Source organism: Bufo gargarizans, chromosome 8 (assembly GCF_014858855.1).
Source record: "Bufo gargarizans isolate SCDJY-AF-19 chromosome 8, ASM1485885v1, whole genome shotgun sequence".
NCBI classification, from domain to species: Eukaryota; Metazoa; Chordata; class Amphibia; order Anura; family Bufonidae; genus Bufo; species Bufo gargarizans.
This window is the reverse complement of record NC_058087.1, coordinates 93761638-93776725: the sequence shown is the minus strand read 5'-3', so window position 1 is coordinate 93776725 and position 15088 is coordinate 93761638. Positions and strand designations below refer to the sequence as shown.

The following is a 15088-nucleotide window of genomic DNA, read 5'->3' as shown; positions in this document are numbered from 1 at the left end:
AACATAGCGTAAATTCCCACCTAGCCACCCTCTATCCCTGGCCCTGAATCCCAGCATTTCTAAACCACTGGCCTATGAAATGCTGTCATTCAAGCTGGTGGACACAGACAGCTTCAAACAGCTCATGTCGCTTGCTGTCCCACAGTATATTGTTCCCAGCCGGCACTACTTCTCCAAGAGAGCCGTGCCTTCCCTGCACAACCAAGTATCGGAAAAAATCAAGTGTGCACTGCGCAACGCCATCTGTGGCAAGGTCCACCTAACCACAGATACGTGGACCAGTAAGCACGGCCAGGGACACTATATCTCCCTAACTGCACAATGGGTAAATCTAGTGGCGGCTGGGCCCCAGGCGGAGAGCTGTTTGGCGCATGTCCTTCCGCCGCCAAGGATTGCAGGGCAACATTCTTTGTTGCCTCCTCCTCCTACTCAGCTTCCTACTCCTCTTCCACCTGCTCATCCAGTCAGCCACACACCTTCACCACCAGCCCAGGGTAAACGTCAGCATGCCGTTCTGAAACTCATATGTTTCCCCACACCACGCAGGAGTTGTGGTGGTGTATTGAACAACAGACCAACGAGTGGTTGCTGCCGGTGAGCCTCAAGCCTGGCCTGGTGGTGTGCGATAATGGGCGAAATCTCGTTGCAGCTCTAGGACTAGCCGGTTTGACGCACATCCCTTGCCTGGCGCATGTGCTGAATTTGGTGGTGCAGAAGTTCATTCACAACTACCCCGACATGTCAGAGCTGCTGCATAAAGTGCGGGCCCGTCTGTGCGCGCTTCCGGCGTTCACATCCTGCCGCTGCTCGCCAGTCTGTGCTACAGCGTAACTTCGGCCTTCCCGCTCACCGCCTGATATGCGACGTGCCCACCAGGTGGAACTCCACCTTGCACATGCTGGACAGACTGTGCGAGCAGCAGCAGGCCATAGTGGAGTTTCAGCTGCAGCACTCACGGGTAAGTCGCACTGCGGAATAGCACCACTTCACCACCAATGACTGGGTCTCCATGCGAGACCTGTGTGCCCTGTTGCGCTGTTTCGAGTACTCCACCAACATGGCCAGTGGCGATGACGCCGTTATCAGCGTTACAATATCACGTCTATGTCTCCTTGAGAAAACACTTGGGGCGATGATGGAAGAGGAGGTGGCCCAGGAGGAGGAGGAGGAGGAGGAAGAGGGGTCATTTTTAGCACTTTCAGGCCAGTCTCTTAGAAGTGACTCAGAGGGATTTTTTTTGCAACAGCAGAGGCCAGGTACAAATGTGGCCAGACAGGGCTCACTACTGGAGGACGAGGATGAAGCATGTTCACAGCTGGGTGGCACCCAACGCAGCTCGGGCCCATCACTGGTGCGTGGCTGGGGGGAAACGGAGGACGATGTCGATACGCCTCCCACAGAGGACAGCTTGTCCTTACCTCTGGGCAGCCTGGCACACATGAGCGACTACATGCTGCAGTGCCTGCGCAACGACAGCAGAGTTGCCCACATTTTAACGTGTGCGGACTACTGGGTTGCCATCCTGCTGGATCCCCGGTACAAAGACAATGTGCCCACCTTACTTCCTGCACTGGAGCGTGATAGGAAGATGTGCAAGTACAAGCGCACGTTGGTAGACGCGCTACTGAGAGCATTCCCAAATGTCACAGGGGAACAAGTGGAAGCCCAAGGAGAAGGCAGAGGAGGAGCAAGAGGTCGTGTTGCCATTTCTTTACTTAAGAGACAGGATAACCGGATTAAGTTGCTTCTGAACTTATCTTGTGGATTACAGCAGCTCTCTGATGGAGGACAAAATTTACACAGGCACCATGCTTTTGTTTCCTCAGGAACACACACTGCTGCTTACTGTGCAGCCTCTTTTCTCTTTTTTTTTTTTTCTCTGTGTGTGCAACTTTATTTAAACACTTTCTGGTTAACAAACAGACAACATATTCATATGACTGTAGATCGATAGATAAGCTGTATAAGGGCATATCAACAAAATGTCATATATCTTAACACCCCCACTTGCTCTTATACTGCTTATGCGAAATAGTTTGGTACAGTTACATCATTTTACTATCTATATTCCAAAAATATAACTAACAAACCTATCAAGCTTAAACTTTGTTATTGGTTTAGTCATAACATCAGCTACCATTTTATCCGTAGAACAATACTCAAGATCTATCTTGCCTTCACTCAGAACGGATCTAAGGAAATGAAATTTAATGTCAATATGTTTGCATCTCTGATGGTAAACTGGGTTCTTTGCGAGAGCTATCGCACTCTGATTGTCTTCAAAAATCTTTACTGGCTCATACTGACATTCACTGTCCAATTCTCTTAGCAATTGTGCAAGATATAGACTCTCCTGTGTGGTTGCGGCTAATGCCATATATTCAGCTTCACAGGAAGATAGTGCTATTGTTGGTTGTTTCTTTGACTTCCAAGAAATCAGAGGTCCATTTTCAGTCAGGCTGAAACAATATCCTGTTGTGCTCCTCCTATCAATCTGGTCTGAGGCCCAACTGGCATCACTATACGCCTCTAGTTTTAATTTCTCTTTACATTTTCTGTAGCATAGTTCAAAATTGACAGTTCCTTTCAAGTATCTCAGTACGTGTTTGGCAGTGATCATGTGTTGTACACTTGGTTGTGAAAAATGTTGTGACAGTTTGCTTATAGTCCAACTCAAATCCGGTCTTGTACATGTAGCCACATAAATCAAACTGCCGACTATCTCCCGATAGCTTTTTACATCTGCAAGTTCGCTTTTGTCGTCGAAATCTCATTTTTGTTCACAGGGAGTGGATCTCGGTTTACAATCTGACATACCAAATCTTTCTATTATTTTCAAAATGTATCTCTTCTGATTCATCTTCACCGTTTCACTAGTCTGTCTAAAATCAATGCCCAAAAAATAGTTCAGTTTCCCAAGATCCTTCATTTTGAATTTTGTCGCAAGTGTTAACTTCACATCATTGAGTAGTTTTTCATTGCTTGCAGCAATGATCAGATCATCAACCCATATTAGTAATATTGCTTGTTCATTGCCGTTCTGTTTGACATATACACAATGGTCTACAGAATTTTGTATAAATGCATTTGAACATAGATAATCATGTAGCATCTTGTTCCAGTTTCTTCCCGATTGCTTAAGACCATACAGTGACTTTTTTTAGCTTGAGAACTAGCTTTTTATTTGTGTCATCTTTGATCTCAAAACCTTCTGGTTGGTCTATATATATATCACAATCAATTGGGGCATGCAAGTAAGCTGTCTTCACATCCATTTGATGCAAAATTAAATCATATTGTGCTGCCATTTGCATCAAAATGCGTAATGAAGTAAAATTTGCAGTTGGAGATAAAGTTTCCATGTAGTCAGTTCCCTTTACTTGACTATAACCTTTTGCCACAAACCTGGCTTTGTACGTTTCAGTTCCATTTGCATTGCTTTTTATCACATATACCCATCTAACCCCCACTGAATTTTTACCTTCTGGTAATGTGGTCAATGTGAAGGTATCATTCTCCTTTAGTGATTCCATCTCTTCTTTCATTGCATCTAACCAACTTTGTGACTGGGGTGTTTCCATGGCTTCTCTGAAGGTCTGGGGTACATCATGTGCTCTATAGCAGTAATCTATATTCATCAGTACCTGACCATCACAAACAGATTCTAGTACATAGGCATTTAAATACTGAGGAGTTTTTCTATTTCTTGTAGGGTATCTTGTACCCTGGTCATCATCTTTGTCCTCTGCAATCTCCACTAAAGAATCTGGGGTCTCTTTAGTCATTGGACTTGATACAGGAATTACACTCCTTTCCTCATAGTCATCATCATTATTGTCCAACAGCTCAGTCTGAGTTTGTTTCTCGATTACATCCTTTTCAATGAGTTTTACTAGTCTGTGCCTGAAGACTTTGCCAGTTTCAGGGTAATACACCAGGTAAGAGGGACTATTTTTGTCATATCCTACAAAAATTCCTTTTGTGCATTTTGGATCCAGCTTTTTCTTATCATGTTTGTATGCAAAACATTCTGACCCAAAAATCTTCATTTTTGAAAAGTCTGGTTTCTTCCCTGTCAGTATGTTGTACGGCGTTTGCTTCAAACGACTGTTAAAGCATCGATTTCGAATCATAGCTGCTGTCATCACTGCATATGTCCATAACTCTTTTGGTACTTTGCTCTCTATTAGCATACATCTTGCCATCTCTATCAGTGTTCTCCAGTTTCTTTCAGCTGTTCCATTTTGATGCGGTGAGTAAGGTGCTGAAGTCTCATGTCTTATGCTCCTCTTTATGAGTAGTGACTGGAAGTCATTCGATGTGAATTCGGTACCATTGTCTGACCTCATTCTCTTGATGGTCCCATAGGGGGCAGTGTCAGCGATAAACTTCTCTGTGGCTAGAACTGTGTCACTCTTGTTCTTCAGAAAGTATACAAACACTGCACCAGAATAATCATCAGTGAACGCTATGATGTATTTGAATCCGTCCTTTGCAACTGGCTGTATAGGACCTATTAAATCTGTGTGTACTAGTTCAAGTGGGTATTTTGCACGGGTGTCAGGCTCTCTGTTTCTACTCTGAGCAAATTTTCCTTGGGTACAAATCTCACACTTCAGGTTGGACTTATCAACCTTACCTTGGATCTTCATTCCATCTACTAGATTCTGTAGTTTCAAGATATCGTCGTAATTACAATGACCAAGGATTTTATGCCATATCTGAATATCATAACAACCGTAACAACTGTCTTCACATCCCTTATAGGTGTCCAAATAGAAAAGCCTGTTATATTTCTTTATAATAAACTTTGTACCATTCTTATGAGCCAGAATACTGTCATCTTGTCGGAATTCAACAGACGCCCCATTCCTTGTTGCTGCTTCAACTGAGAAAATGTCTTGTGGATATGTGGGGATAAATAATGCGTTTTGTAGCAATGTTCTCATTTGTTTTCCCCTACTGTCCATTAGGTACACTTCTGCGTCGCCTCTCTTGAGTGCTACACCGGAAGTTCTTTTCCCATCTGCCAACTCCATGTAGTGTTTCTCTGGCTTAAATGAGGTGTCAAATCTTTTAAATTTCTTAATGTCTGTAATAATATGCGATGTTGCTCCTGTATCTACCATCAGGCTTTTTGTTATGGGATTGCTTAACTGGTCTTCGCTTATTTTAAAAGCAAATGTTTGTTCTGTATCATCAGCTACATGCTTTACATTGTCTCGTGCTTTTCGTCTGCACAATGTCTCGCTGTGAGTGGAGCTCCTGCAATAATTACACCACTGTGTCTTCCTTTTATTCACTCTGCTTGGACATGCATTGGCTTTGTGACCTTTCTGATTACAACTGTACAACTGTAGCAGATAATGATGTCTTTCCCCTTTGTTGGTATAACAGGGGTGCCGACCTTCATAACATTATCAGTGCTTGTGCTGCTACGATATTTTTCAGTGTCCTCAAAAATCCGTAACTGGGTTTTAAAGTCAGTAAAAGTCATATCTTCTTTACCTTGTGTTATATGGATTGCAAATGGTTTGAATGATTCAGTCAGGCCTTTAAGAATCATAGCAACTAATAGTCCATCACTGAGGGTCTCTCCTGCATTTCTCAGTGCTGTAATAGCTGTTTCTGTGCGTATGATATAGTCTGTGACACTTTCACATTCAGATTTCTGAAGAGATGTTAGTTCTGTGTATAAGTTTATGATACGTGGCTTACCTTGGCCAGCATAATGATCTCTCAGGATTTTCAGCGCTTTTCTTCCATTATCAGTTGCTTCTCTCATTATAAGAGATAGACTTTTATCATCTAGGAATTGTATTAGTTCAGCATAAGCTTCTTCATTCTTATTCCTATCTTGCATAGGGTCTACTCCATCTGCTGGTTCACGCAGGATGGTTTCTTTAAGGTTCATCAAGCGTAGATGGCCTAGGAACTTTGTCTCCCACAGCTCATAATTCTTCTCATCTCCATCGAAAAGTAGCCTGTTCCATCGGCTTGTTCCTTCTCTCCTGGGCCCATAACCTGTTGCCATTTCTTTACTTAAGAGACAGGATAACCGGATTAAGTTGCTTCTGAACTTATCTTGTGGATTACAGCAGCTCTCTGATGGAGGACAAAATTTACACAGGCACCATGCTTTTGTTTCCTCAGGAACACACACTGCTGCTTACTGTGCAGCCTCTTTTCTCTCTTTTTTTTTTTCTCTGTGTGTGCAACTTTATTTAAACACTTTCTGGTTAACAAACAGACAACATATTCATATGACTGTAGATCGATAGATAAGCTGTATAAGGGCATATCAACAAAATGTCATATATCTTAACAGGTCGCCAAGGCAGCTGTGTCACGGCCAGCTCCTCTGAAGGCAGGGTTAGCATGGCATAGATGTGGAAAAGTTTTGTCACCACGCCACAGCTAACTGCACCACCACCTGATACGGAACGTGTTAGCAGGAGGCAGCATTTCACCAACATGGTGGAACAGTACGTGTGCACACCCCTCCACGTACTGACTGATGGTTCGGCCCCATTCAACTTCTGGGTCTCCCAATTGTCCACGTGGCCAGAGCTAGCCTTTTATGCCTTGGAGGTGTTGGCCTGCCGGGCGGCCAGCGTTTTGTCTGAACATGTATTCAGCACGGCAGGGGGCGTAATTACAGACAAACTCAGCCGCCTGTCTACAGCCAATGTGGACAAGCTGACGTTCATAAAAATGAACCAGGCATGGATCCCACAGAACCTGTCCATCCCTTGTGCAGATTAGACATTTATAACTACCTCCCCTTAACCATATATTATTGTACTCCAGGGCACTTCATTCAATCCTCTTTTTTTAATTTTAGCAGGGGCAACCCAAAGTTGAATGAACCTCTCCTCTGTCTGGGTGCCGGGGCCTAAATATCTGACAATGGCCTGTTCCAGTGGTGGGTGACATGAAGCCTGATTCTCTGCAATGGGACCTCTCTCTTCTGTCTGGGTGCCTGGGCCTAAATATCTGACAGTGGCCTGTTCCAGTGGTGGGTGACGTGAAGCCAGATTCTCTGCTATGACATGAAGCCAGATTCTCTGCTATGGGACCTCTCTCCAATTGATATTGGTTAATTTTTATTTATTTTATTTTTATTCATTTTGCTATCCACATTTGTTTGCAGGGGATTTACCTACATTTTGCCACCTTTTGCAGCCCCCTAGCCCTTCCCTGGGCTGTTTTACAGCCTTTTTAGTGCCGAAAAGTTCGGGTCCCCATTGACTTCAATGGGGTTTGGGTTGAAGTTCGCATCCCGAACATTTCCGGGAAGTTCAGCCGAACTTCTCGAACCCGAACATCCAGGTGTTCGCTCAACTCTAATGAGAATCTACACATGAGGGGGAATGTGTTATTAGAAAATGAACTACTTTGTAAACCATATTTTCATGTTAAAACACAATTTTAAGATGTTTTACATTATTTCATATCATTATCTATATTTAAAAACAAATATTGAACAAATTGCAGTTACCACATTGGCAACTTAGCCTCACAACAGGCTGCCACTTCCTGTTCTGTTGATGCCCATTTTCAGCAGTGATCTCATTAAAATCAAAGGAAAGATTACAGTGACACGATAACACCTACTGTGTCTATATAGATAACACAAGATCGACCCTGCCCCTCCCTCCACAGTGACCTCTGGACAGGTCACAAAGCATGCACAGAGTACACTACCATACAAGTCAATGAACATCTTCAGTCTGTTGTGTCTATGGTCCATGTGGCTGCTGGAAAACATCTCTCTAAATGCTGTTAACAGCAGCTCAAACAAGATATACGCTCCCAAAATCAAATATCCAGCATAAAATAAAAACATACAAAAATGGACATGCTTCACATCGGGTGCTAATCAGTAAAAGACAATCCCCTTTAGGCCACATGCACATAGTGTCTATTATCCACGGATGTTTGTGTGGAAAACACATTAAGGCCCCTTTTACATGGGCGAGAATTCCGTGTGGGTGCAATGCGTGAGGTGGACGCATTGCACCCTGCACTGAATCTGGACCCATTCACTTTAATGGGGCTGCTCAGATGAGCGGAGATTTTCACGCATCACTTGTGCATTTAGTGAAAATCGCAGCATGTTCTATATTCAGCATTTTTCACGCAAAGCAGGCCCCATAGAAATGAATGGGTCTGCGTGAAAATCGCAAGAATCCGCAAGCAAGTGCGGATGCGTTGCGATTTTCACGCATGGTTGCTTCTATAGTCATTGAGCAGGACCTGCACTGACGTGGTGGCGCAATTACGTCAAAGGTCCTTTTTCAGGTCCTCAAAGAAGAAAGAAAGAAGACGGAAAATAATAAAATCTACAGAACACCTAACTCAAACTCGAACTTCAGTGAAGAAGTCCGAGTTTGGGTCTGGGTACCGCATTCAGTTTTTTATCACGCGCGTGCAAAACGCATTGCACAAAACTGACTGAAATTGCGTGCGCACTCGTGCGGGTTTCTCGCAATGCACACGCGACGCATCCAGAGCAAATCTGGGACGCCCGTGTGAAAGAGACCTAATAGCTAAACAGATGAGATTTTCAAAATCTCATCTCCACAGTTTGGAAAATTTTATGTTTGTAAATTGACCTGTGGTGCAGATTTTGAAACCCAAAGCATGTCAATTGTGCAGATTTCCAGTGCAAAGGGTGAAATCTGGGGCAAACCCAAATCAAAATATGTAACAAATTAATATTTGGTGCGGAAAAGCAGCATGCTTCGTACAAAAATCTTTGAGGAAAATCTGCATAAACTTCACTACCATGTGTATGTACCCTTAAAGGGGTTGTTCACCCCCAGGGATCTTTCGAGCAGACCACCCCAAGTGGCTAGACCTGCAGAGGGAAGCATACTTACCGACTCCCTCATTCCCCAACTGGTGCTCACCGCCTTCCACATATTTGACATGGGTCATGTGGCCGCTGTCATGATCACTTCCATTAATACAGATGGAAGCGCTTATTGCTGGAGTGCAGTGGAGACGGCGGTCCTTTCATCTCCTTGTGCTCCTTCTCTCCTCCATGCCCAGCCCAGCAGTGATGCCATGACAGGTGTCTCACTGCTACGCCAGGCTGGAGGAGAGGAGCGCAGGGAGATGACATGCGGTTAGTGAAATAAAGGACTGCCGGCTCCCCTCTGCTCCCAACAATAATAGGTATAGATAGGGCCATTTGGGGGGGGGGGTGGGGGGGGGGGGGGGGGGTGTATGTCACTATACTGTGTGAGAGCCACTGAGGGGTTATTACACTGTGTGGGAGCCACAGGGGTAAATGTAAAAATGTTTGTTTTTTGTATTGGTGGGGTGCCAGAGAAAGCATCTGCCCCGGGTGCCAAATACCCTAGGCACGCCACGGGATAATTCATCAGCTCACCTGAAGCAGTATCTTTCTAGGAAAACACCTAAGGTCAGATCATTCTTCCCATAAAACTCCATTGTAACAATCCTGTAATATAAGATAGAAAAGAAAAAAAAAATCATAACTAATGTATTTATTTTATTGCTTGAGGTTAGTGCAGCACATTCAATATTCTACATACATCTCCTGAGGAACACAAGAATGGTGGTTAAGTACAAATCTATCCATGAGAGGTGCAGAGAGAGCAGCCCAACCTTACTGAACAACATAGTAAACAGTCACCGATAAATCCAGTACGTTTACGTTGCAAAATAGATGTCACTGCCTGAAATAAATATTTGAAAAGTAGATAAATCCCCATCGTTTTATTAATACTTTCATTAAAATCTGCTGTCACCAGCCCTGTGTGCCCACATTCAGGCTAAGCTAAATACAGCACGGACAGGGGAGCTTCTTTATGGATAACTAGAGTTCTCCTTCATTTAGATATCCCCCCGAAAGATACAGAGGAAAGTATCAGATATATAACACCCTGTAATGTGTTACCCCACAAGGTTAGGCTCTGGACAGTTACATTGCTAAATGTCATATCATGCCCAAGACCTAACCTAACTTTGAATGGGCCAGGAAGCACAGCTCCGTTCACTGTGTAGTGGCCGTGTTGTGTTACTGCAGTTTAGCTCTGATTCACTTCAATGATCACTTAGCTGCAGTAACCCAGGACGGCCACTACACTTTGAACGGAGCTGTGCCTCTTATTCCATTCAAAGTGCGGATTCCAGTGGCGGAGAATGCAGGGAATAGCTGATCAGTGGGGATGCAGGATGTCAGCCCCTCAATGATTGGATATTATTGAACTATCCTCAGGGTTAGGTCATTAATATAAAAAAATAAAAACTTGAAAACCCCTTTAACGTTTCTTTCAGTCAATAATATATTTCCATGGCAAACTGCCCCAAACATTGTGACAAATTTGTACAAATATTTCAGGTTTTTCTTGTCACTAGTCTAATTTGGAAAGTGATAAAAAAATAAATAAATAAAAACTGGACTGCAACGACATACTGAAAAAGAAGTTGTCCCACCATAAGACCTTATCACCTATCCACAGGAGTGGGGTCCAACTGGTGGAACCTCATGAACATGAGAGCAAGGTCCATAGGTCCCAGGAATGAATGAAGCAATGACTGCGCATGTGCCCTGCCGCTCTATTCATCTCAATGGAACTGATGAAGACAGCTGAGCCCTTTATTTAGCTTTTCTTCGGCCATCCCATTGAGTTAAATAGAGCGTGAATGCAAAAAGATTGATCTATTTACTACAGGAACACCATTCTTGTGATTGGTGGAGGTCCCAGAAGTCAGACCCACAACAATCAGATATGTGTCACCTATCCTGTGGAAAGGTGAGAAGTTCTTACTTTGGGACAACCCTCTTACTGTGTGTCAGCAAAAATGGCAAAAGTCACAAAAGTATGTTTGAAAAGTAAAAACGTGCCAGATGTATTAATAGGAGAGCATCTATTTTTCTCTTTACTTTGGCTGGCATAGAAAAATATCAGTCTTGGCCTTCGTTCACATTTGCATTAGAAGCCTGTGTTGCAAATTCCTTAAAAGGGTTTTCCAAGATTTTAGAACTGATAACCTATTCTCTGGCTAGGTCATCAGTATGTGATTGGTGAGGGACCCCTGCGTTCCTGTGAGCACCGCTGACCTCTCCCTGCTTACCAAGCACAGCGTAGCACATTGTATAGTGGCCGTGCTTGGTATCGCAGCTCAATGGGGCTGAGCTGTGCCTAGGCCACGTGACTAGAGATGAGCGAACTTCTGTTTTAAGTTCGGCGTCTAAAGTTCGGGTTTGGATTAGCGGAGAATCCCGATCTGGAACCGGATATGGATTCCGACTTCCGTTGTGGTCCGTGGTAGCGGAATCAATAATGGCCGATTATTGATTCCGCTACCACGGACCACAACGGAAGTCGGAATCCATATCCGGTTCCAGATCGGGATTCTCCGCTAATCCAAACCCGAACTTTAGACGCCGAACTTAAAACAGAAGTTCGCTCATCTCTACACGTGACCAATGTACGTATTGTCACTGGCCTAAGAAAAGCTGCAAGAAGGATGCTGCGCTCTAGCAAGAGACGCTGCCTTCTCAAACGGGTGTTCAGCACGGGTCCTGGGTGTCGGACCCCTACCAATCAGATACTGATGACCTATCCTGAGGATAGGTGATCAGCTCTAAAATCTCGGTAAACCCCTTTAAATAAAAAGTTGGGCAAAATTGCTGGCACTGTCTGTAGCACTTTCATTATTTCTAGAATAATTCAAATAAGTAGTGCAGATGTGACATGAGGATCTATAAGGCCACATTCAAATCTCCAGTGAACGTTTCTGGCAGGCTGTTCCAGGACAGCTTGCCGGAGGTCACTGGATTTGGCTATTGACTTTAATGGAATCAGGCCTCTTTCCAGCATAAATGGCGGGTTTCGGCTGGACAAAAAAACCTTGCATGTAGTGTTTTTCGTCTGCTCGACTGCTGGCGTTTGTGCTGGATCAGGCAGTCGGTGATGTGAATGCGGCCTCAGGTGGACGGACTGCAGATCGAAAGAGAAGCAGCCGCATTTAGGTCAGAAAGCCAGAGAAAAAGAGCGCCGTCACTTGAGGGGGTTCTGCTGCACTAGTTTTAGTAATTTCCCTCAATGTCAATGACCTGAAGTGACAGGCATTACAACTCTTCCACAATCTGATGTTACTGAGCGGGAGAGATCACAGTTACATCATGATTCCATCAATCCCCAAAGTTTGCAAGATTGCCTCAATTACCCTTGTGATATACCCTCTGGTTGCATTCTCATTCCCCTTCTTACAAGTCACAGTGATTAACGGAAAATATCGGCCTGATAAATTCTTTACAATAAAATCAACTGGTCTTAGAGGGAGTCTGTGAGAAGTTTTGACCATGCTAAACTACTGACATAACTAAGCAGGGGTTGGGGAGAGAGCACAAACATATCTTTTGTGAAGCTTTTATTATCAGGATAAGTGTGAATATTAGCTTTTATTGTGCCAGATTCTGCTCCTGCCAATACCCAGAAGGTGGCGCTCCACTGTAAAGTGCACTCTGGTCTCAGCATTGAGTTGCTGCACAGCCCCTTTTCTCTGTACTGGTCTCCTTATGGTTGGGTGCTCCAGCTGTCAATCTGCAAGGCGGGAAGGGGGGGGGGGGGAGGCGTGATCCGGTGGGCAGTTTCGTCGTCGGAACTGCCCGCCGGATCCGCTGATTTGGATGTGACTGAAAGCATTTCTGAGACGGATCCGGATGCGGACAGACGGATCAGTCTTGTATTTTTTTTCCACATTTTAATCGATCTGCGCATGCGCTGGCCGGAAGGACGTGCCCGGCATTTTGATATTTTGAATGCCAGGTCACTAACACATTCCTATGGGGAAAAATGTCGGATCCGGCATTCAGGTAGGTCTTCAGTTTTGTTCGCCAGAGATAAAACCGTAGCATGCTACGGTTTCTCTTTTGCCTGGTCAGTCAAAACGACTGAACTGAAGACATCCTGATGCATCGTAAACGGATAAGGCTACTTTCACACTAGCGTTCATAGGTCCGTTTGTGAGCTCCGTTTGAAGGAGCTCACGAGCGGACCCGAACGCCTCCGTCCAGCCTTGATGCAGTCTGAATGGAGCGGATCCGCTCAGACTGCATCAGTCTGGCGGCGTTCAGCCTCCGCTCCGCTCGCCTCCGCACGGACAGGCGGACAGCTGAACGCTGCTTGCAGCGTTCAGCTGTCCGCCTGGCCGTGCGGAGGTGAGCGGATCCGTTCAGACTTACAATGTAAGTCAATGGGAACGGATCCGTTCACCATATGGCTCAATCTTCAAGCGGATCCGTCCCCCATTGACTTTACATTGAAAGTCTGAACGGATCCGCTCAGGCTACTTTCACACTTAGAATTTTTTCTAAGTTATTAATGCAGACGGATCCGTACTGAACGGAGCCTCCGTCTGCATTAATATGATCGGATCCGTTCAGAACGGATCCGATCGAACGCTAGTGTGAAAGTAGCCTTACTCTCCATTCAGAATGCATGGGGATATACCTGATCAGTTATTTTCCAGTATAGAGCCCCTGTGACGGAACTCTATGCCGGAAAAGAAAAGCACTATGGTGAAAGTACCCTAAGGCAGAGAGCACTTCACACCAGGGCACTTGATGCAACATAATCTGGCAGAATAAAAGTTCATATTCACACTACTCTTGGTAAAAAAAATAATTCACAAAATGTATAGGAAAGAATGCCAGCTCACAACACATAAATTGGGCTCACAGGCATCAGGATAGAATATAGGGTCCGGTTAATGTTAAAAACATTGTCGTGTGCATCCACAGGTACGTGCAGCACAATCGATCAGGTATTTCAAACCCTCTCTTTTCTGTGGTCTCCAAGTCATAGCATGGTAAATGGCATCAGGATAGCAATATATAACCAAGTTTTAAGTGGAAGGGGTTAATCAAATCCTCCCAGAGAAGCACAGAACCACAAAAAACTGAGAAACACAGAGAAGCGAAAGATGTCACATAATATGTAAACAGCATAAGTGGTTATGCTATGTGCCTGTGGACGTTTACTTAAATAAAGCTGGATTTAAGTTCTTCTGCTGCTGCAGGGATGTTTGTCCTGCTCTCCCCAGTGCTGTCAGCAGTTTAACAAAACTGATGATAGAGTCCCTTTAATCCATAAAGGTCATTACTGAATTGATCATTGGTTTATAATGGATTATATATTTGGGTGCAATACCAACCTAAATTGGTTGGAACCATCAAGTTATTTTCTCATTTAACAAAAATAAAATAACTAGTCAGGGAGTGATGGTTTTGCCAAGTTTGCAAGCTCACTGGTAAAACGGCATCACGAGACCTTCTGTTCTATAGCTATTCCGTGAACGACTTTAAATGAGCGATCGTGCAGACATTTCTGTGGCAGTGTAGATGGCATAATGAGAGGTTATGCAATAACAAATATTCACATGTATACCAACAGCACAATCCTTACCAAGGACTAACACAGGCACTAGGGGCATTGATGGAGAGTGCACTAGAGCTGCTGAACAGGACACAAAGCCGCTGGTGGTTCAACACGCTGAGACAGTCAATCTGGGAACAAATAATGAAATATCAGGATTAAAGGGATCACTTTGCTTTGCCTTCTTTACATACATGTATGGACAGCTGCCGTTATTTTATTTTTAACATTCCTGCAAAATTTGTCCTCGTTATTGAGGTACACGGTTATCGATAAGAACTTATATATTGCTCTAGTGCTCACATACTCTGTCTGGGCCCACCAGGCCAAACAGTCCATGGATGCAAAGCGATATATTGGATATGGAAGCAGCGCGCTATGTCCTCTCTCGATGGGCCGTGCTACGCCCTCCCTATCGGTGCACCGCGCTACGCCCTCTCTATCGGTGCACCGCGCTACGCCCTCTCTATCGGTGCACCGCGCTACGCCCTCTCTATCGGTGTACCAAGTTTTCAATGTATCTGGATTTTTCCGTTTGTAGATAAAAAGATTCAAAAAAGTTTTTCAGAAAACATTTCCAATAAATCTATAGAACATAGTTAAGTATTTTCTTCAAAGTGCATTTTTTCTACATTTTAACATAATTTTAGAATTTGATTTTTAGGGAA

The 15088-nt window shown here is 44.2% G+C and overlaps 1 protein-coding gene across 9 annotated transcripts in view; it reads right to left on the bottom strand.

Annotated features, from left to right (window-relative positions):
• PIKFYVE (phosphoinositide kinase, FYVE-type zinc finger containing) overlaps positions 1–15088 on the bottom strand; it is a 341373-nt gene that overhangs the window by 153860 nt on the left and 172425 nt on the right. For all 9 annotated transcript variants that reach the window (XM_044303222.1, XM_044303224.1, XM_044303223.1 and 6 more), the window contains 2 exons: positions 14451–14551; positions 9401–9472 (listed from right to left, as the gene is read on the bottom strand). In XM_044303222.1, the coding sequence (XP_044159157.1) occupies positions 9401–9472; positions 14451–14551 (173 nt within the window). The remainder of the gene's footprint in view (positions 1–9400; positions 9473–14450; positions 14552–15088) is intronic.